The sequence below is a fragment of the Toxorhynchites rutilus genome, chromosome 1 (assembly GCF_029784135.1).
Source record: "Toxorhynchites rutilus septentrionalis strain SRP chromosome 1, ASM2978413v1, whole genome shotgun sequence".
Classification (NCBI taxonomy): domain Eukaryota; kingdom Metazoa; phylum Arthropoda; class Insecta; order Diptera; family Culicidae; genus Toxorhynchites; species Toxorhynchites rutilus.
This window is the reverse complement of record NC_073744.1, coordinates 86,854,022-86,876,134: the sequence shown is the minus strand read 5'-3', so window position 1 is coordinate 86,876,134 and position 22,113 is coordinate 86,854,022. Positions and strand designations below refer to the sequence as shown.

At 36.6% G+C, this 22,113-nt stretch overlaps 1 protein-coding gene across 1 annotated transcript in view; it reads right to left on the bottom strand.

Annotated features, from left to right (window-relative positions):
* LOC129763412 (protein unc-80 homolog) overlaps positions 1–19,124 on the bottom strand; it is a 111,405-nt gene extending 92,281 nt beyond the window's left edge. The window contains exons 1-3 of the mRNA XM_055762449.1: positions 19,077–19,124; positions 18,701–18,965; positions 18,538–18,639 (exon numbers count right to left, since the gene is read on the bottom strand). Coding sequence (XP_055618424.1) covers positions 18,538–18,639; positions 18,701–18,965; positions 19,077–19,109 — 400 coding nt within the window. The 5' untranslated portion in view covers positions 19,110–19,124. The remainder of the gene's footprint in view (positions 1–18,537; positions 18,640–18,700; positions 18,966–19,076) is intronic.
* Between the last annotated feature and the right edge of the window lie 2,989 nt (positions 19,125–22,113).

Here is a 22,113-nt window from a genome sequence, read left to right as displayed (position 1 = left end):
AGGGTATGTTGTGCATAGTATAACTTCAGGCAATTCATCGTATGCTCGTACTTTTGATGCTTTTGTAAAAAAATGCCCTGGGCATACGTTCGCAAGCATTTAACCACCTTTTATCGTTTCTTTGATTTTACAGTAACGAAATTTTGCCGTATATTTGAATCTTTACTGAAGTGAATGGAAGGGAAATTGGGTATTTTCCAAGCATAAATTTAGAACATTTTGGTATATCGTTTACGTTTTTTCACCTGTTGGGTGTGAACCATTGCGTCCCATTTTTTGAACTATTGTGGTATACCGTTTACGTTACTGAAAGGTCAACGTTTGATTTCGCATGGATTGACTGATTACCTAAAACCTATCATATTTATCAATTTTTAATTTATTTCTCACCCTCAAAAGTTAGATGATGATGTAAACTAGAGATGAAACGGGTATTCGGTGATTATTCGGTATACAGTCTGTCCGGCCGGATAGGATATTAGAAAAAAGTTGATGGGTTGGGCCTAGGGGCACAGACGAGATATTGACAAAGGACTGTGATTGTGTAGTAATTGCATTTGAATAGAGTTTTTTCATTGTTCAGAAAACTGTAATGTTTACATCTTTGATACATCAAATGGAGGTCCTGGAAAAACAGTTTCTTATTTTAACTTATATCCTTTAAACGGGAAGGATGAGGTAGAATCCGTATCCACATTCTAAGATGGACACGAAGAACTCGACACTATTTGATTTTTTTATACCGATGTTCAAAAATGTGCACAAAGTATATTAAAGACATTACCACGCTTTTCTTCCATTTATATAATTATCCAGAAGGGGACAAGGAGCCAGCATTTATCAGGGCTTTTTTGAACACAATCTTAATTAGCTTGGATCTTCATAGATATACACCTAAGTCAATTAAATCTATAACTACATAAATGAATTATAGATAAAAATAGCATTTTCTCCAACGTTGCAATGTTATCCGGAACCAGACCAGGTGATCAATATTAAGTATTCTATGGCTATGAGTACTCTCTTGGGATGTTCGTGTAGCTGTTGTAGTAAATTGATCTCATCGGGTGCTAAGCTCTGCTTATTTATGGGAAAGGGAATGAAGAACGGACAAGTGAAGCGGGCAAAATAATAACATAATTACTTTTAAGGAAGACATCTGTGGGTAACATAATATTAAGATCGCGACTTCTTAAGCTATCATGATCCGATATTTGTGAGTATACCCTTTCAAATCACTATTAAATATACTAATATTCAAATCAATATTAAATACTTTTAATGGCATTTTTTTACATTACCAAACAACATGCTCGATATCATGATATCCTGGACCACAATTACATGAATTGTTAGTAGCAACACCTGCACGATAAAGACGTGAATTGAGCCCGACTTGATCGAACTTTGGGGATAACAGGGTTAAACCATCTTACAAGATCATCCCTCCATTGATTCTACCAACTTATAAATGCCTGTTTGTCCGAAAAATGGAGAACAGCTCGTAATACGGATCGATTCACATTGTTTAGCTATCGCCGAATTGTAGGCAAAAAGATTGCTTGTTGCGTCGGGGAGGAAAGCGAGTGGTTAATGCAGTCGGAAAAACATACCCATTTTAATCGTCAAATTATTTCACTATTTTGCTATATTCACTGTTCGTGCTGGATAAATTTCCTGGCTAATGTTATAGTTCACAATTTCTCATTAACACAAGATAGATCATACTTCTCACAAAATTCTTTTCTATTTCTATTTCTTTTGTCAAAGGACTACGTCCTTGATTCCTATACAGGTCGGACTCGATTATCCGGGATTCGATTATCCGGAATGTTAGACTCGATTATCCGGAAATTTTGAATAATTGTATAATAATTCCATATTGAATAGCTAATATGGGTTTCGAATGAAAGGGCTTGACTAGTAGAACACAGTTATTTATGAAAAATGCAAATCCAAGATGGCGGCCACTACAAAATGGCGGATTTCATATTTTCTCAGAACCTCATCAATATGGGTATCAATGAGAGGGCTTGACTAGTAGAATACAGTTATTTATGAAAAATGCAAATCCAAGATGGCGGCCATCACAAAATGGCGAATTTCATATTTTTTCAGAACCCCATCAATATGGGTATCAAATGAAAGGGCTTGACTAGTAGAATACAGTTATTTATGAAAAATGTAAATCCAAGATGGCGGCCACTACAAAATGGCGGATTTCATATTTTCTCAGAACCCGATCAATATGGGTATTAAATGAAAGGGCTTGACTAGTAGAACACAGTTATTTATGAAAAATGCAAATCTACCACAAAATGGCGCCTTATATATTTTTTTCACAACCTCATTAATATGAGTGTCAAATGAAAGGGCTCGACTAGTAAAATACAGTTATTCATGAATGCAAATTCAAGATGGCGGCCACTACAAAATAGCGGATTTATTATTTTCTCTGAACCCCATCAATATGGGTATCAAATGAAATTATATGACTAATAGAATACAGTATATCTTCAAAATATTCCGAAAAAAGTTAGGTAAGAAATCAAAATTAAAAAAAAAATGTTTTGAATGGTTTTAATGTAGAGAAGTATGCTAATGAAACACATAATTTACTAAAAACTAGAAAATAAAATAAGTAAAAAAAAACTACAACCCTACAAAACACTCAAACATACATACAAACAGGTCAAGTTGAATGAAACCATTTAATAAGTTGTATTTTTCATTATCTGCTATGTTCTACTAGTCGAGAACTTTACTTGGATACCCATATTGATGAGGTTTTGAAAATAAATTTATATGGCGCCATTTCGTGGTGGCGGTCATTTTGGATTTGCGTTTTTCATAAATAACTGTGTTCTACTGATCAATCCCTTTCATTTGATATACATATTGATGGGGTTTTGCGAAAACCCATATTGATGGAATTTTAAGAAAATATTTCCATAATCTGCCATTTTGTAGCGGCGCAGTTTTATAATGACATCAGAATACGCAGTTTTATAATGACATCAGAGATAAAGATGTGTTCCTAATTTCAGATCAATAGGTCAACAAGAAGAGGGTTAAACAGCGGACAGACAGAAATCCATTTTTATAGATATAGATTGTCTCGGGACCAAGGGCGCTATTTTTTATATATAGAACGTAAATGTTTACAATACACGAATCACTTCATCGATATTGCGTTGGTCAAAAATCATTCAAATAATTCTTTTTTCCAAAAATTACTTTTTTTTTTAAATTCATAACTTTTAAACTACCGGGCCGATTCACACGATTGATATACCAATTTGAAGCCACATGAAACACCACATATGCATAAACATTGCATTCCAGTCGCATAGATGTTGTCCAGTCGCATAGGAATATTGAACGAACACATGTTTTGATATTCTTTGATATTCGGATATGTTATGTAAAAAAAACCTCAGCTTTCAAGAAAAAATATAAAAAATATGGTGACCTTAGCTTCGAAACCAAGTAAGCTATGAAAAACAGTTACAATCAATAATTACGAAAACAAAATCTGTTTCTTTTCAAGTGTAATGTTTTTCAAACAAAACTAGCTCATTAACTTTAATTTGTGATATCGATCCCAGTAGTTGGAAAGTTATGAATTATTATTGATAAAAGTCATTTTTGAAAAAAGAGGGAAAAGTTCATTTTTCGGACCACCATTAATTGGAAATGACCATCGTGTTGAAAAAAAAAAATACTCGTCTAATATTAATACTAATATAGGTTTGGCATGAAATTCAACTTTGTGCTTGACCCTTTCTCACCCCCACTCAGAAAATATTTTTCGAAAATATTGAAATTCGAATTGGAAAATTTTTTTGATGTTCAAAATCAGTAATGACTCATCTGGCAAGACTTTCAAGAATAATTCTATCCAATATTTACAATTTTTGTAGTTCTACATAATACTGGGCATGAGATTTTTTCTGATGTGTTATGTGATGGCTATTAACACATCAAACTTTGATGACTTATTAAATAATAACTTTTTGTGCTACAATTAAGTAATATGCATTGGAAGTTGTAGAAATAGATTGTGTCACATTTACCCGAAACCCACTCACCCGAATGACAGTTACCCGAAAGACATTCACCCGAATTCCACTCACCCGAATGAAACAAATACCCGAAAGCGACAGCTACCCGAATGTAACATCTACCCAAATTGACACTTACCCTAATGCGACATTTACCCGAATGCAACAATTACCCGAATGAAAAGTGAAAGAATGCAGTTTTATAACGTATTATTAAGTCCATCCATTCTTATGGATGACGCAGCCCGTTTACGAGCGTCGGACGTCATACGTTTATCTGGTGCATCACATTTGCAACCAGGCAATCAATATGCATGACATGCATAATTAACAGGGCAAACGTAATGCACCAGGTAAACGTGTGCAGTCCGACACTCGCTAATGCTCGGTCGGACCTGACTAAAGGATCGTCTCCTATGTTTCAAACAAACCGGGCAATCGGTGGAACACAGGTTTGCTTGCGAGAGGCCGCCGATCCGCCGCGTCACCTCGGCGACTTGGTGCCGCCTCGATTCCTTATTCTCGTTAAATGGGGACTTCGCCCCCATTACATTGATCTCAAAATAAATTTCATCATGAAATAATAAACTCATGATAAAAATTGCGCAAATTTTCATTAAAAAAAAAATTTGTTAAAGTTACCTGTTTAATTTTCGGAATATTTCATAACCCATGCTCATTTTTGAATGATCTCTTGGTCTTAAAGAGCAATACGGAAAGGAAAGAAGTGCCTACACTAATTTCTAAAAATAACACAGCGAAGTCTTCAACATCTTTTTCGAATTTCCTCATTACAATTTCTCAGTTTACTTCGTAACTTCCTAACAGCAGATTCGACAAAACTCATAAACTGATTTGTCGGAATTTTTCCTTCTTCATTCGGGTAAACATCCCATTCGGGTAAATGTCGCATTCGGGTAAACGTTGCATTCGGGTAAATGTCCATTCGGGTATATGTTGCATTCGGGTATTTGTTACATTCGGGTGAATGTCATTCGGGTATGCGTTACATTCGGGTAAATGTGCTTCGGGTAAACGTATTTCGGGTGAATGAAATTCGGGTGAATGCGACACAACCGTAGAAATATGTCTCCTATTAAACGGCTCACAGCAGTCTTCCGAAAAACACTTACACATGTCCACGTGATGTGAAAATTCCATGTTTTTGTTTGAATTCGAACATGATTTTCGCTAGTGTTGAATGTCTATCCCAAACACGAACAATGATACCCAAACCTAAACATGTGAAAACAAACACGATGTTTATAATTCAAGAACATCATGTACAAACATATCACCCGATGTCGCAGTATTCATTGCTTTCGTTTGTTTTCATGCACGGAAAGAAATTATTCATCCCAAAACATTTCTTCGTAGAATACTTTTTCACAGAAACGAACTTGAAATTTAGCTCGCATTTCAAAAATTGCACGAACTGAGAGGCTATGAGTTCATGCACATTTTGCAAGTCTGATAAAATAATCCTTGGTTTCGTGCAAAGAAAAAAATCTCTGAATAGAAAGAATCTTTCTATGAGATTTTTTTTGCGTGCATGTTGGCAATTAAATTCTGGGGAGCCGAATGCACAGCGGGCGACGTCGTACAAATGCTGACCAAAAAAATAAATACCCAAAAATTAGTTTTAGATGCAACCTTCAGCGGCACACAGCAGAACCAGCAGAGAAATTTCAGCGGCTAAAACACACCATTAATTTCTCGATGTTATCACAAACTGAATGAAGGAAAAAACTAAAAGCTACACTTACACTGCACTACATACATGCGATTGCATCATCCTTTCTTCTCCTCTTCTTCGCTCGTTTTATAGCTCGGGTCGCGTTCGTCGCGAACAAGCAGTATTGGCCATTTGTATTCAAAGATCCAGCTAAAATTGTTGATCCCGTGATCGAGTGGTTAGCGTCACGCCTAACATGTCACTGCTGAATAATTCTGGTACATTATATTCGATTAAAATTATAGGAATACTGTAATCAAAGTTTGTTGTGGGTAACTAAACATCTCCGCCACGCTCTATTCAATTTTAGTATTTGTTCAGATAGCTAATAATAGCGAATGTTACATGAATTCAATATATAAAATGCGTGCACTAAATAATGATATCAAATGTGAAAAACTCTGATTTCAATCGATGTTTATTTCGTTCAGAACAGAAAAAGAAGTTTATTTTATTTGCCCAATATTTTAGACGAAGCATCCATTGTCATGATAGGAAAGTATTTTTTCCATGTCAACATACCAACACACCACGCGTTGAGTGGTGGTGGTGTGGTGTCCAATTCGCTTCTTCTACTCTACGAACTGCCGGTGCTTGGGGTGAAAATGCAAGTGAAACTGTACACCATGTTCGAACATCATGTGAAACATTGTGATTAAACATCGTATGTCCAAACATATTACGAATACAAACATGTCACATTTTCAAACATAAGTACGAAAAAATCATGTTTGTACTCAAACACAAAAGTGTGAACAGTAGCGTGGACATGTTTATCCTGGACGCAGTGTTTTTTGTGAAACATGAAAGACTGGCTCACAGCTTTCAAAAATACTCGCAATATTATATATATTACTAATAGTAACTTTCTCCGTTTTTGACCCAATTTCACCTCCATAACCCTTTTTTCACCCCCATCGAAAATACTATAAGAAAAAAATTAAAACATGTAAAATTAAGGTTCATTTGAGATAACCATATCGAATCATGGAGATAGCGGTGTTTGCATGTTCACACAAATTTTTGTCTACACTACGATTGCGTCAAATTGACTCAAATCCGTAGAGATTGGTATACCACATAGATAATTTCGATATTTCAACGTTTTGAAGAAAATAGACTTCAATATATATTTACTTCATTACAAGAAATAAAATAAAAATGCACCCACTTAGTAATTTATTCAATTCGAAATGCGTCAAAATGGTGCGTCCCGTAAACCTAGTGTTAAAATTTTGTTTGTTATAATTTGCATAACCGAAAATCCAAAATACTATTAGTGTACAACTATGATAATTTTCGTACAAATTATGATCCTGATATTCTCAAAGTTTCAAATTATATCACTCAGCAAAGCAACAAAACTAATCGGACAAGTTTATGAAATCTGTGATGGTATTTCTCGCAATGTTCTCTATTCGTGCACAGATAAAACCATCTCCAAATGATATTTGTGGGTGTAAAATTAGTGTAGGCTGATATACGAAACATATAAGTCCACGTCCAAAAATAAAAGCATTCGGAACATGCGCAATTCGAACGGTGGCGTTGAAACCCAAGATTGCATGTTTCGCTCAGCAGCTCATGCGGCTCAGTGAACGAGCGCTTCGAACGCAAATGTTTACAATACACGAATCACTTCATCGAAATTGCGTTGGGTGCATCGAAGAGTATTGAATCAGCATTCAGGATAGTTTTTGTGAAAATTAGACTATTTTTGACTCTACCATTGCTGCTCATACTCGGAAAAAGGCAACTTAAACACTGATTCACCGCATTTTTTTGTTAATTTACCTTAAATGTCCCACGACAAAAACTGACGAAAAATGAATTTGTTCAATTTGTGAGGCTTTCTACTGAGTTCTAGTGTCAAGTAAAGAAAGTGTGAATTGTAATTGCACAACTGATACGGTGTCTAAGACACATGAGGCATTTAGGATTCAACAAAAACATACAGAGTGTGTCAATTATGTTTCAGGAATAGAAATGAATGAACATAAACTACAATTGCATAAATGTAAGAAGCAAATATTCAAATAATCTATTCAATTTGAATATTTGCTTTTCGCATTGATTTAATTGCGATCCAAATTCGTTTCGCTTCAATTGAAACCGTTCCAATAACCCTAAAATGTCGCCGAAAATTCCAAATTTGATTTTGCTTGAATTTTCAGGAAAGGAAGAACAGTGTTCCAAATCAGGTGAATACGGCGAATGATTAAGGGCACAAACGTGACTTTGGGCAAAAATAGACGTATGATCAGTGACTTGTGACTCAGCGCATTATCGTTGAGCGTCTCTCTTCCTTCCAAAAAACTTTTATGCCATTGGATAACTATTGTCCTGGGAAACAGCGCTGTGTTCATCTTGCAATGTACAAAACTTCACATCAAATTAACTAACTGCTTTTTGTTCCATACTGAGAATTCAACATCTAACAAAAATGTCTTTCCGAAAAACACTCATATGTTTTTAACATAGGGAAACTGGGGGGAATGTGGTCTCCCTAATGAACATGCCCATTTCCTGTGTCCACATACCACTAAAATTCCCGTTCTTCTAAGAATATTGTAGTTCAAAATAGTGAGCGGTTTTTATTATGAAAATTGAAAATAGAACATTTTTCATTATTAGAAAAATTGAACATTTTTTTAGTGAGAAGGTAAAGTGGTCACCTTTGGGGGGCAAAGTGGTCACTCGCACATATCACACTAGAAGAGATAGATTTATGCGTGTTTCCTTGGTCAAATTTGTTTAAATCATTTTTGATATAGTAGATACATGAAATGAGCTGGGCCTATTCACCTAGAATCGTAATTGAAATTTTCTCATACGTACAAAAACGTAGTAGGAAACACATAACGTTTTTCAAAATGAGGCTTGGTTTTGGTTGGGGCGGCATATTTATCTTGGGTCAAAACCACAAAAGGGACCCCTTTAGGAGCAGAAGGTGATAAGGTATATCAGCTCTTGAAAAAAAAACATTGTCAGTAGTAATCCTCCACTGACCACTTTGCCCCCCAAATAACGAAATGCGAAATTTGCATAATAATCGCTGAAATTGAACAAAATATCTGTTCACCTCCCCTTGTATATGTGAACAGTCGTCCAAACTGTTGATTTGTCACAAATACTAGGTCTAATAAACTAAATTTCACTAGAAATTCCTTAAATTCGAAACGCGCTAAAACTACGGCCGAATGGCTACCGGAAGAGCGTTTTTTGTTCTTATTTATTTCTCGACATGTGACAGCTCCACTGAAGTACAGGGTGACTAAAAAGTCATGAAATTCTTCAAACATAAGATGACTATCAATACGGTGTCAATAGTCAATAGTTATACTACCAAACAAGCAGGTGACCATTTTACCCCACGTGACCACATTTCCCTTACTACCCCTATAACAAAACTAATATAGATGGTACAACTGTTTAAATTCTCAATAATTAATGTGTGAATACATAATTGGCTCCCTAAGTTGCTGAGATATTGTTTGAGTTCCGGAATCTTATTGACACACACTGTGTATTTAGTGCTTTTATTCCGGTAACACATTCGTGTGAATCTGTGTAAATTTGCGAGATCTTGTTGGAACCCATGGGTTGGATCGAATGTCACAGAACACAAATATTTCTAAACAAGATGGTGAAGCCAAATTTTTTGTGGAATTAGATAGTAGCATCTAGAATCTGCAGTTATTTCAAGTTTTCCGAGAACAAAACACACAGATCGAACAAAAAACCCTTTCGTGATGCTTTCGTCTGGCCATTAGTATATCGTATATCGTAATGTGACGTCAGGATAGATTCTTGACGCATGATTCATTGGCAAGAGCGCCAAGCATTCGCACGTATGCGTTGAGAATTCTAAAATTAAAATATTGAATTGTTGCCATGTTTTTGCTTCGTGAATGTATTCGGTCATAGACGCGTTTGTGAGGAGCACCGACATTATTGCAAAACCATACATTCAAAAATTTCTTTCTCGAAGCTGAATCCCAGTTTCGAAGATTAAACGAAGAAATCATTACAGTCCACATTCGTAAACAGCCAGAGAAAACTGTACAAACTTCTATTTTCCACCGGTCCGCTCTAACGATTTTCCTGAGCATGTTTGTGTGCTTATGAAACGAATCAGTTTCCCTTTATTCTCTTTCGGCGGATGATAAAAATAAATCAGAAAAGCAAAACACAAACTAAATTTAACCTCAATATGCCCACTGACCGATGAAAAAGACGACAGCTTTGACAATTATTGCATTAAAACTCAACAGTTTGCCTGTTTGGCTAAACTCAACAGGTTTGTGGCACTCTTCCCAATTGACCTCATTGAGTATGTGCTGGAATCATCACCATGAATTGTATAGCGACAAATTGGGCACTGTTCCCGGGAATAATATGACACCATGGTGTTGATATCTCGAAATACACATCCACGGAAATTTATCTTTGTTATATTTAGTTATATCCTACTATAACAGAAACGTATCAATGATCGGTGAAATGAGAATAATAAAATGCTTGAGTTGGACGTGGTTATAATTGCAACTGTTCATTGCTCATGAATTCCAATTTCGACATTAAGAAACTTGCCGGATATATGTATGATAAATTGAATTCCGGAGAATTCATAGAACAAACGCTACTCCTGATTATACCTGATTGTAGTGCTTTTAATAATCTCTTTAAAAAATAAGAAAAAAACATTAATATTTTCTACGGATCATTTATCAGTTTTAAACGAAAATTGATAACTGTAATAGAGACGTACCTAAATTGAAAATCAACTCCCTCCGATTTGTTGGTCTTCTTCCCCTTCTTCTTTTATTTATTTATTTATTATACTACGTCTTCAGCTATAATGCTGCACAGACTGAAAACACCTTATTGATCCTTAATAATTGTCTTATTCTATTTTTAAACATTTCCCTACTAATATCAAAATCAAAAATAACTGAGTTATTCAATAGATTGAAGCACATTTCAAGAGGATGATTTTGTACGAACATAGTGCGATGTCTAGCGATCGCAAATAACAAACGCTGGCGAGAACGTCTTGCTGGAACAAAAATGGTCATCTGCTGCAGAAGATCTGGGCAGTCGATTCGGTTGCTGATTAAGTCGAACGCAAACATTCTCCGCAGGTATTATCTTCTTTTATAAAGCGTCTCTAGCCTTATTAGTCCACACCGATGTTCGTATGGAGGTAATCTAACGGGATCATTCCACGGTAGTCTCCTCAGGGCAAATCGAACGAAACTCCGTTGAACTCTCTCGATCCGAGCGATATGAACTTCGTGATAAGGGGCCCAGACGTGAACGCCATATTCAAGTATACTACGGACAAGACAGCAATATAATGCCTTCAATGCGTATACATAACCGAATTCAGAAGCGTTGCGGCGTATGAAACCGAGAATTGCGAAAGCCTTTGCAGTGGTTGCAGTGATGTGTTCATTGAATGATAGTTTGCAGTCAATTACTATCCCTAAATCATTTATCGATGAGAAACGGTCCATTCTGCTGCTGTTCACTTCGTAGTTACATTTTAGCTGTGTCCGAGATTTGCTGAAAGAAATTATTTTGCACTTCGTTGCGTTCATTTCCATACCGTTTGATATGCAACAACTCGCCACGATGTCAACTTTCATGCTGTAAAGCGGCACAGTCGACCGATGACCTGATTATTCGGTAGATCTTTAGGTCATCAGCGTTCATGAGATGATGTGAATTAAGACGCTGGCTTAGGTCGTTTACAAAAAGGATGAAAATCAGCGGTCCGAGGTGACTGGTACGCCGGATGGTGTAGCGAAGCAGCTCGACTTTAAAGACCTCTGTTTCACGAAAGCAGATCTTCCTTGCAGATATGATCGCAACCACATGATGAGCCAACTTGGGAATCCTAGTTTGTCAAGCATTTTCAGTGCTTAATCATGAGGCACTTTGTCGAATGCTTTAGTGAAATCCACATAGATACTATCAACTTGGCAGCGCTCATCCTAGCTAGAGTTGAGCAGGCTCGTGTAGACCATTAAGTTTGTGAACGGTTTTTCACAAGGCCATGCTGATACTGTGATATCATGGGTTTAGCAGCAGAGTACATTTTGTCATGGATAAGTAGCTCGAGTAGCTTTGCCAAGCAGCAGAGGATCGAAATAGGTCGGTAATTTTTAATGTCATGGATATTTCCGGATTTGTGGATAGGTGTAACCGCCGAAATCTTCCAGGCATTTGGAAAATCCGCTTCTGACAGTGACAAGTTGAATAGGTGGCAAACATCACCGCATCGTCGAATGAATACGGGAGGTAATCTATCTGGTCCGGGATCTTTGGCTGGGTCGACAGAGTTCAATGCACTGACAATGTCTGCTACCGTGAAAGCTGGACACGGAAAGTTTATATCGTACGACGGCAATGAATTCAACAGTTCCTGGGAGTCAGGCGGGGAATCAGCGTTATAGACAGATTTGAAAAAAGATGCGAAGAGTTCAACTGAGCCGTCGATATTGTCACTGTTCCTTTGATCAAAGAACATTACCGACGGAATCGACTGTGCGTTTTTCCGACTCTTGAAAAAACGGCGTCGTGCTTTACGTTTTGCGACGATGTCGAAGCTCGACATTCCACCATGGTTGCTTGTTCAACCAGCGACGATTGGTAGTGCGGAGAGGCGTATGTTTGCTTATGATACTGAGTAGTACTTCATAGAACGTGTTAACTGCAGCGTTGACGTTTAAGCCGTGAAAAATTTCAGCCCTGTTTAGCGAACGTAAATCCACGATGACGGCATCGTAATTGCATCAGTTGAAATCGAAATCTCTGTCTGCTTCTAGCGTACTTCGGTCGTCCAATGTATTTTGTGTGCTTAGAAGGAGGACAAACGGTTTATGATGACGGTCAGAGGGTAAAATCGTAGATGGCGCTTCGATCAGTTCTACTTCATTGCTGTCACTAACAAAGGCCAAGTCAAGTAGCCTATTGTTGGCATTTCGCACGTCACAGATCTGCTGCAGTCCACCAGCAAACATATTTTCGGTGAATGCAAGCTCCAGCTCAGATTGACTCGTTCGTCGGTATGTAGGAGTCTATGTTTTCGTCATATGACCAGAGCAGGCGAGGCAGATTGTAATCACCAAGGAAAGTGAAGTGTAAGGTAAAACGTAATGTCAAAATTGCCGTTCAGGCGCTACTCACGCTTGTTTGAACTTGTTTACAAACATAGAACGCATCCAAGCAACACTAAATACTTTGACTGCTACTCGTTCTTTATATTTTGAAGGTAATATTCGAATGTTCTGATTTGTTTTTGTTGTTGATAGACTTTTTTACAGTTAAGAACCGGTACAAAACAATTCTACGAACAAGTGTTGTGTAAAGGAAGCTTACCGCTTTGAAATAGATCATGTATGCCAGACGGATGGACTATTTACGAATAATATCTACATAAAAGCCATGTTCAACTGCATCTCATTTGCACGGAGAATGCATGGGGCTCATGCTACATATACATAACATACGGAATCGTCAAAGACCGCTGCTGCCGCATTATGTAGCACTGGAGAATAACAAGAATATGAGCCAAGAGGTTGAAAGTATTACTCAAGTTATCTAGTGGCTAAAAAGCATTCAAAGCAATGAATACCAGGCAATAAATTCAAGATTGCAACTAGTTATATTGGACATATCCAATAAAGGAAATCTGGAGCGTTCCTAGTTTTACAATACTATGCTTAATAACTTAGATAGAAGTTCTGTGAACACCCTTGTATATAATTGTGAATGATTGTGTATACGTGCAATTTGAAAATGCAAAAGTCGAATCACAAGAATATTAGACTATGTAGGATAAATTATCATTTCTAAGGAACATGAAACTGTTGGTATGGAAAGGAAATAATCTCTCTGTAAAGAAACCCTAAAAATGTGATATCCCGTTGTCCATATAAAGGATTGATATGTACAACGAAATTATGTAGAATTATCCCATTAACTGGAACGTGTCGCAGAACATAACAAATAATGGTAAATAGATATGAGTTCCGAGAGTAGCTGTCCACTTGTGTATCGTAGTTATTTTAATTATGTTTTTTTTTTATTTCTTATATTATACTGTTCAACTCCTCACTGATGAGAATTACTTTGAGGTAACTCCGTCTCTACTTCGAGTGGATAAATCTATAAAACACATTTTGCATGGCTCATACAGCAACATGAGCTTCCGTGGCTAAGTGGTTAGCGTTACACAGCCGGGGGTCCGGATTCGATTCCCGTTCTGGTCGATGGACTTTTCGCCAACGAAATTTCTCCCGACACACGTATTTTAGAGCATGTTATTCAGAATTCTTTCAAGGCCTGTTATATGGAAAAATGAATCTCAACTAGTACTATTGAAAAAACACACAAGTAAAAGTCTAGGTTCAAACGGTGAAGTTTCTCAGGAACGTTAGCGCCATTGTAGAGGAATTAGTCAAACAAATAGTGTAAATGATGGATGTAATAGTTGAAAATCACGTTATATATGTTCATGTGAGCATCTGATAATTATTGATTAGTTGACGCATATAAAGTGCGCTACACGTACAGCGTCTCCGTCACCGTCCCGTCAACTATGCTCTTAGACTTATTTTGCCGACGTCAAAGTTGTCGGTGATTGTGTATGTGAATGCTACCATACGATTTCCATGAGAGATCCGATTCTTTGTTTTTAAGAGGCTTCAAACTTTGCAGTTCATTCGCCTGTCGTCCATGGGAGAATATTTGACATTTCATTTACGTTGACTTCACGGTGAATATGTAGCGCACTTAGAGAAACAAATAATGGTTCTAATGATAATGTACTTAGTATTAGAGTCTGCAAGGAGCTGGATGTATGCTAATTAAACAGAATAATTTTTGTATTCGACGTTCAATATTTTTCATTTGGAATATACATGTCTATTTTAACTTGAACTCATCTTTTTGTATTTTTTGGTTACTCTCCTAATTTCAATTTCACTTCTTCGTTTTCTATTTACGGATATAAATCCTTGTAGTTGGAGATTTAAATAACGCATCCTAGCGATCGTTCTTATTTTGATATAGGTTTTAACAACGGTTACATCAAAATTCGGATATGCTTTAAGAATTCGTTTGACAATAGTCGATACTACATTGTTTTTAAATCTAAACCCCTCGCTACCTAGACTAGAAACAAATATTTTTTCCATTTCTAACCCTACTACATGAAACGTGGCACAGGGTGCAGTTAATCCACCATATGACAAATTTGCCAAGAAAGACGGTACCTGACTGCTGGACAGGTTGGCCGTTTTATCTCCGAGATCTGGGTGGGTTTTTTTCAGTTTGTATGCGACCCAGCCAAGAAGATATAAAAAACCATCTTTTTCTTGATTTTTTTCTAGAATCGAAATCGATGGCAACGAAATTGTGTTTTCCGGTTCCTTTCGTGTGTTATCGGAAACTGTAATTTAGAGAATATGTTATTTTATAATGTTATTATATCTCAATCTCTGTTGAATTACATTCAGATGGCTGACTCGAACTTTCCTCCGAAACAAGCAGATCTATTCCCGCTCTTTGGAATAACATCGTGGTGATGTAGTTATCTTCCACGTGTGAAATGTTTCTTTGGTCGTAAGTATTGACGTTCTTTTGCGTTATTCCAGGGGTTTTCCCTAGAATTATAAGTCGCAGACGCCTTATAACATCTAGCGGGGCTGGTCTGTCATTGAGGCCTATATATATACACACAATAACAACAACAATTTTTTTAAAGTGTTATATTCTAGCTCATTGGCTATAATTTGATATGTCGTTCATCTGAATCGGTCCAGTAGCTCAGAAATTTAAAAAAAATGATTTTTAGGATCTTCGTTTAATTTTGAGAAATTATAACTAAAGAACAGAAAATAACGCCTCTATTATCCTTGGATATGTCCTAGCTCATTCTCTTCAATTTGATGTCGATTGTCTGAATCGGTGCAATAGTTCAAAAGTTATGAATTTTTGAAAAAAGTCGTAATTGGAAAAAAAGGGAAAATGATCTTTTGGACCACCCTAATGAAAAAATAAAAAAACGGGTCTGATATCTTGCGGTCAGGAACGAAACTACCAATTTTAATCCAAATCTGAGAACCACCATATCGGTTTGGCATGGAATGACTGTATGTTTAAACATAGATTCATATAATGCCTAGCTTACCTTAGAGGTTGATGTGAATTTTATATCGTATTTTCTTTGCATATCCGTAAACAAGCATTTCAGTGATTTGATTGAGATAATGATTGATTGCTGGAACGTTTTCAAGGTCGTACAGACTGTTCCACTTTTTTTAATTGGCTTACAATCTTCTAGCATTTGAAGCATTCGATCCAGAGCTTCAACCTGGTTATCAGTAGCAGTGTAGGATCTCTTCATATCTACTGCAGCGAAAGGACTATAAGAATTGAAAACGTCAAACCAGTTATTGCATATTTCGATGAAGTCAGCGACAAGATTAGCTTCTTCCTCCTCGTTTGTTTGCGTAAAACGTTCTTTCAACACAGTTGCTGTTGTGTGTGACAAAAGTTGTGCGGCTTTCGCTACATTTTGTTTTTCGACTGTCGAGAGATCGATGTGCCCATAGTTGAGGGCGAAAAGCGGTGTTAGTTCACAGTAACATCTATCTTCAATGATGCTTCTCACTAATCGAGAATTGATTGTTTTGTTTTTCCAAATTATCCCTTCTCCAATGAACCACTTCCTCAAAAGTTTAAGATTGTGTGGACTGTCTCCAAAAACATAAATGTTTTCCTTTGAGACGGGATGCTCAAAATATGTTTTTTCTATCGTTATTCCCAAATTCTTTCTTAATATTGTGTTGGCAGGTCCGTTGTCCGAATTTACTCCTACTACGATATATCGTATTTTGTGGAGCTCGCAGATTATTTTTTTAAGAATTTGGGTTGTCATTGGTTGATCGAACGCAACAAATAAAATCTGTTTCCAGCTGGCAAACAAACCACGTACGATTACAACTTGAACGTATTTATACGGTCCAAAAATTTCGTCCTTCTTTTGATCATACTCTATGAGTTGACGCACGCTCATCTCATCGTATGAAATGATACATGCTAGTTGTCTTTCTTCCATGTCCAGCCCAACAATATTCATGTATCGTAAAACATCCGACAGTAACCCACAATGTAGATCTAGTTGGTTAGCGTATGTATTTAGGGTAGTAAGTCCTGGCAGTGGAATGCGTAGATCATTCCGTATGTATGTGTAGCAGCGCTTGCTCAAGTAGCGTATAGCGAATGCGGTTGAAATCTCGTTCGAGTTCCAACGTGGCTTCTGCTTCCGTCCAAGGATTACATCCAATTGGTTTTTCGTCAATACGCTGCTCAACATTTCATGTATGTGGTTGATCATTTGAGTCCTAGGAATATGCTCTGTTTCGCAAATGTTATCCTTTTTTTCAAGTTCTGTTAAAAGCTTATTCAGCGATTTTCGTTCTCTTTTCATTTCCGATGACATAAACATGTTTGTATTTTTGAGTACTTTTATCTGCTCTTCTTTGTTGTACACAAGTTGGCGCTCTTTTTGTAATGCACTCGTCAGTTCGGTTATTTTCTTATCTGCTTGCTTTTTATAATCTTCCAGCGCCTTGATTGTACTTTTAAGTTTATCAATGGTAATGAAAGATTCGTTGAGCTCCAAATAAAACATGTTGGAATTCTCCAATCCATTTTCTTCAAACCTAGTTTGTTGTAGAGCTGATATAAAACAAATCGTAAGTACTAGCTTATATGTGATATAAAAATAAAGAAATGAGTCTATGGCCGAATGAATGTGCATCTCTTATACACTCAAAAACTCAAATCATCATACAAATTGGTCTGTTAGAGTTTTCACATCCAACTACGTAATACGGTGCTATCAATGTTACTACATCTAAAAAAAAAGTATTGAAGCGATTACCGTCATATACTCATAAACAGTGCGTACAGTAGAACCCTGATTACCCGCGGAATAGTCTGATTGGACCACCGCGAATAACGGAAATCGCGGATAACGCAATATAGGATTGAAAATGCGGTACGAATACGAAAAAAAAGCTATTTCAGCATGAAAACTATGTTTCATCAATACATAAAATATTAAACTATCAATCTGTAAGGTCTTGTGATCAAATATTGTGAAAGTTATGACCAGATAAAAAAAAGCAAGACTCTACCACTCACTGACAAATTTTGGGAAGGTTTATAGAATTGCTAAGGAACTCACTTTCGCGGATAATCCGCACCGCTGATCAATCGCTCGCGGATAATCGAGGTTCTACTGTAGTTGATAATCAAATACTGGACCAAAAAAGTCACATGTTTTCGTGTTTTCTACACATATGTGCTTCGTCATTAATAATCTTGATTTTAAATGTAAACGTCTATGCGTTACACAGCCACTACAGATCCGAGACACGCGATTTTATTTCCAAATAGCGCCTAAAATCATCAATTACACAATGGACGTGCTGGATTGGTAGCCAAAAACCATCATACCAAATACGTCAATTTCAGCATTTAAAAGCAAATATTAATTGATGGGTTCATTGATACTGTAACGAATCCTGTTTGAATTCCCAATTATCTAATGCTATTCCTGAATCATACCGTCTGAACTACTTCGTCGGGAAAATCAACAACATATTCGAACGCTCGTGTAGGGTATAGCTAATGCTTTTGTAGTCGCGTGATACTTACAAGGTTCAAGCAGCGCATTTTTTTCATCTTCAATGTTCATATTATTTGGGGAAGATGCAGTGGTTTCAGTCAACAAGTTCGAAAGTTGCATCGTGGGAATAGCTAAAACAATGTAAATAAAACTTTTTACATATATCACACAACTCAGAGGAAAAATGTTTACCATCAGGAAGTAACATCCTACATTTCCTAGTGCCAATAAGTTGGTGGCTTTTTTTATACTGTTCACCGTAGCTGTTTCTATCGGAATGACGGGAGCAAATGCCTTGGTTCTTCTGCGGTTTCCAATTCTCGGATTGGCCACAGGCAACTATCCATCTACGTAATCTGTCTGCGCCTCTGGGAAATGTATGGTACACAATGTCCGGGTTACTTTTCGTTATAAACCTTGTGTTCCCACATCCTTTCACTGCGCAATAATATGCCATCTGCAAAAATCGAAAAAATGTGAATATGAATTAATTTTCCCTTGATAGAATAATGCGAGAGGAAGCAGTCTGTATGGAAGAATTGAATGAATAATATAGAAGCCTCATTACTAGCGACACAAACGCTAAGCCATCCGTAACCATATATTAATTCTGTAGTCGAGCCAGCTGGCGGAAACCGTGACACATTTTTGTTCTCGCTGCAAACACAAATCCATCAGACCCGTGCTATTGAAGCAATATTCAGCACCCAAATACAGTATATATAAAATAAATACCTTACTGTTGGTTTAACACAAACTGTGATCAACGATAATAGCTGCTTTTAAAATATTTTCCGATAATTTTACGATAATAACTGCTTTAAAAAAAATTCCTTCAAACTCTATCTTCGACGAATTCAAACATAACCATAACAACGTATGCAAGCGAATAAATAAAACAAAACTTATCGTCCCGCTGTTCCTCATACGTCTTTTGTAAATAGTGTATGTTACGTGCCACCTGTCATTTCCACCATCTTGGTAATCACCAATAATCATTACATAAACACCGTAGGCTACTTTACTCGCGATTTGCTGTCAGAGTGCGCAGCATATTTGCTGAGTTCGCTGTTTGGACGTAGGTATATTCCACACAGATAGACTGATTTAGACGAGAAGGAAAGTCGTACAGTCACTTGTTCAAACGAGTCACTTCCATACAGGTCAACAGTAGCGCTGGATAGAGACTTCTTGACAGCGATAAGCGTTCCGCCTCCTCTTTGAAGATTGCTAGTCGCAGGGCAGCGATCACAGCGATAGATATCGTAGGTGGATGACAGCTCAGCATTGGCACTAACGTTTCTGGAGGAACCTCCCCGTCTCAACCTAGTATTATTTGCGTCTACTCAGTATTATTAGTATTATTGATTAGTACTCAGTTAAGATTTCTATGCCAAATAGTACACCTTGGATGTATTCAGTCTGGCAAGATCTAGAATATGTGTGTCCACAGAGCATGTCGGAAGAAATTTCTTGGATGAAAAATCTCTTGATCACGACTAGGAAATCGAACCCGAGCCCCCGGTATTGTGTTTTGATATTGTGTGACGCTAACAGATAGTTCCACGGGCGCACCACGAATGGAACAAATATTCATTATAATTATTGAAGAATGTTAGTTTTTTAACATTTTTGCGGAATATTCAATGAGCCTAACAGTCGTTTATTCAATGTGTCTTTTATTTTTTAATCAACAAAATCAAATAAAACATTTTCAGTGCACGCATAGGTGATCGCTTAAATAATGCGATTTACCTGGTTGAATTTATTTGATATACCAGCAAAAATCATGAAAAATATAGATTAGTCATCGATCGTTATCCATGATGACGTTTCTATTATGTTCCCGTCATATCCTGTCACATTGATCTGCTTGAAGATCCTTCCTTGCATTGGTCCCAATGTATCCCGTACTTCGTCGACCTTCTGAATGCCGGTTTCAACGTTAGGTTATGTCAGTTCGTGTTTTACTCCACTCTGCCATAAATTACCATTGGAAATACCAAAAGCACGGATTTGTAATGAATAATTAAAAATCATACTTGAGATCTTTAAAATGTCACTTTTATCCATGATATTTCACAACTGCATCCTGTATTAAATTCTCCCATCTTTCAAATGATAGCAACATAATCGTTTCACGTAGAGTACTTTTTGAAGTAGAGTCAGTTTGAGGAAACAGAAAAAAGTTCAATAACTCTGTCATTGGTGATCGACTGAATGCGTAGAAGTTTTTTTTTTCATCAAATATGATCCTCTATCACCTCCTGAAATATTCCGGATACATGTTTTTTTTAATGTAAGAAAGTTGTTTTGTGACATTAAGGAAATGCATTAAAAATTACAAAAACAATTCAATAAACATATTTTTTGATTCCATTATAGGAGTTAATATTTTTTGCTTGGCGATTTTTAATATTGATAATTCTATTGGCCAAAGATATTGTGCGAAATTTTGTATTGCAAACAAAATTTCTTGTGCCGAGACGTTGAAAATGTTGCAGAATACATTTGGTGAAACACCTATGTCTAAAACATAGGTGTATGAATGGTATAAAGAAGGGATGGCCAAATGGTAGTCCACGGTCTACCGGTTGCCCGGTAGGCGCCTGCCAGTTGGTGTAGGATAGTGTCATCTACAAGCGCAATGAATTAAGTACTTCGCCTTCGAAGACTGCGAATGCGAGTTTTGAGCAATCACATGCCAAACCGAAACAGTGGTTCTCAGATTTTCGTGAAAATTTAAAATAAAGTAGTTTTGTTCTATATCGAAAAAGACTAGACCGGTTTTTTTTTATTTTTTCATTAGTGCGTTTTTCAGTTCTATTGGGAAAAAACTATCCGAAAAATATCCGAAAAAAACTTTTTTTTTCCAAAAATTTATAACTTTCGAACTATTGAACAAATTCAGATGATCGACATATCAAATAAAATAGAGGGCGCCATGATTTTTTGTATTTTTTTTTAAAGCTGAGGTTTTTAAGTTCTGATTTTTCAAAGTTAACCGATGGTACAAAAGGTCATTTTTTCCCAAAATGGATGTTTTCAAAAATTCATAACTTTTTATCCACTGGACCGATTTGAATATTCGATGTATCAAATTGAAGCCAATGAGTTAGCCTCTTTCGAAAAAAATATTCCTGGAAATAAATTAGATTTAGTTGTTTTTTTTTCTCCCATCTGTTTTATTTTTATTTATTATTAGCAATTCATCTGTAACAGAGCCGAATTTATCGTGTACATTTTTTGCCATTTTTAAGCGTAAGAGTATTCATATCTTATTAACGTGGTCAAAAAATATCATGATGGGTTATTTGTCGCTCAAAAATGGTGCCTTCCGGGGCCTTGCTTAGCTAACGAGTCTACTTTCTCGTTACCTGGAATGGAGCAATGGGCTGGAACCCAGGCTAATGTAATCTTATAAGATTAAACCGCTAATCTACCCAAGAGCTGTCTTATTCTCGTAAGAAAATAATATGAGGCTCTTATGGGTTTTATCGAACGGATAGCTTCTATTGAGCTGAGGCTATCTGAATAGATAAAATAGTGATCAATCGATAAGGATTCAATTTTCTCCAAAGCGTGATAGATTGTAGCCATTTCCA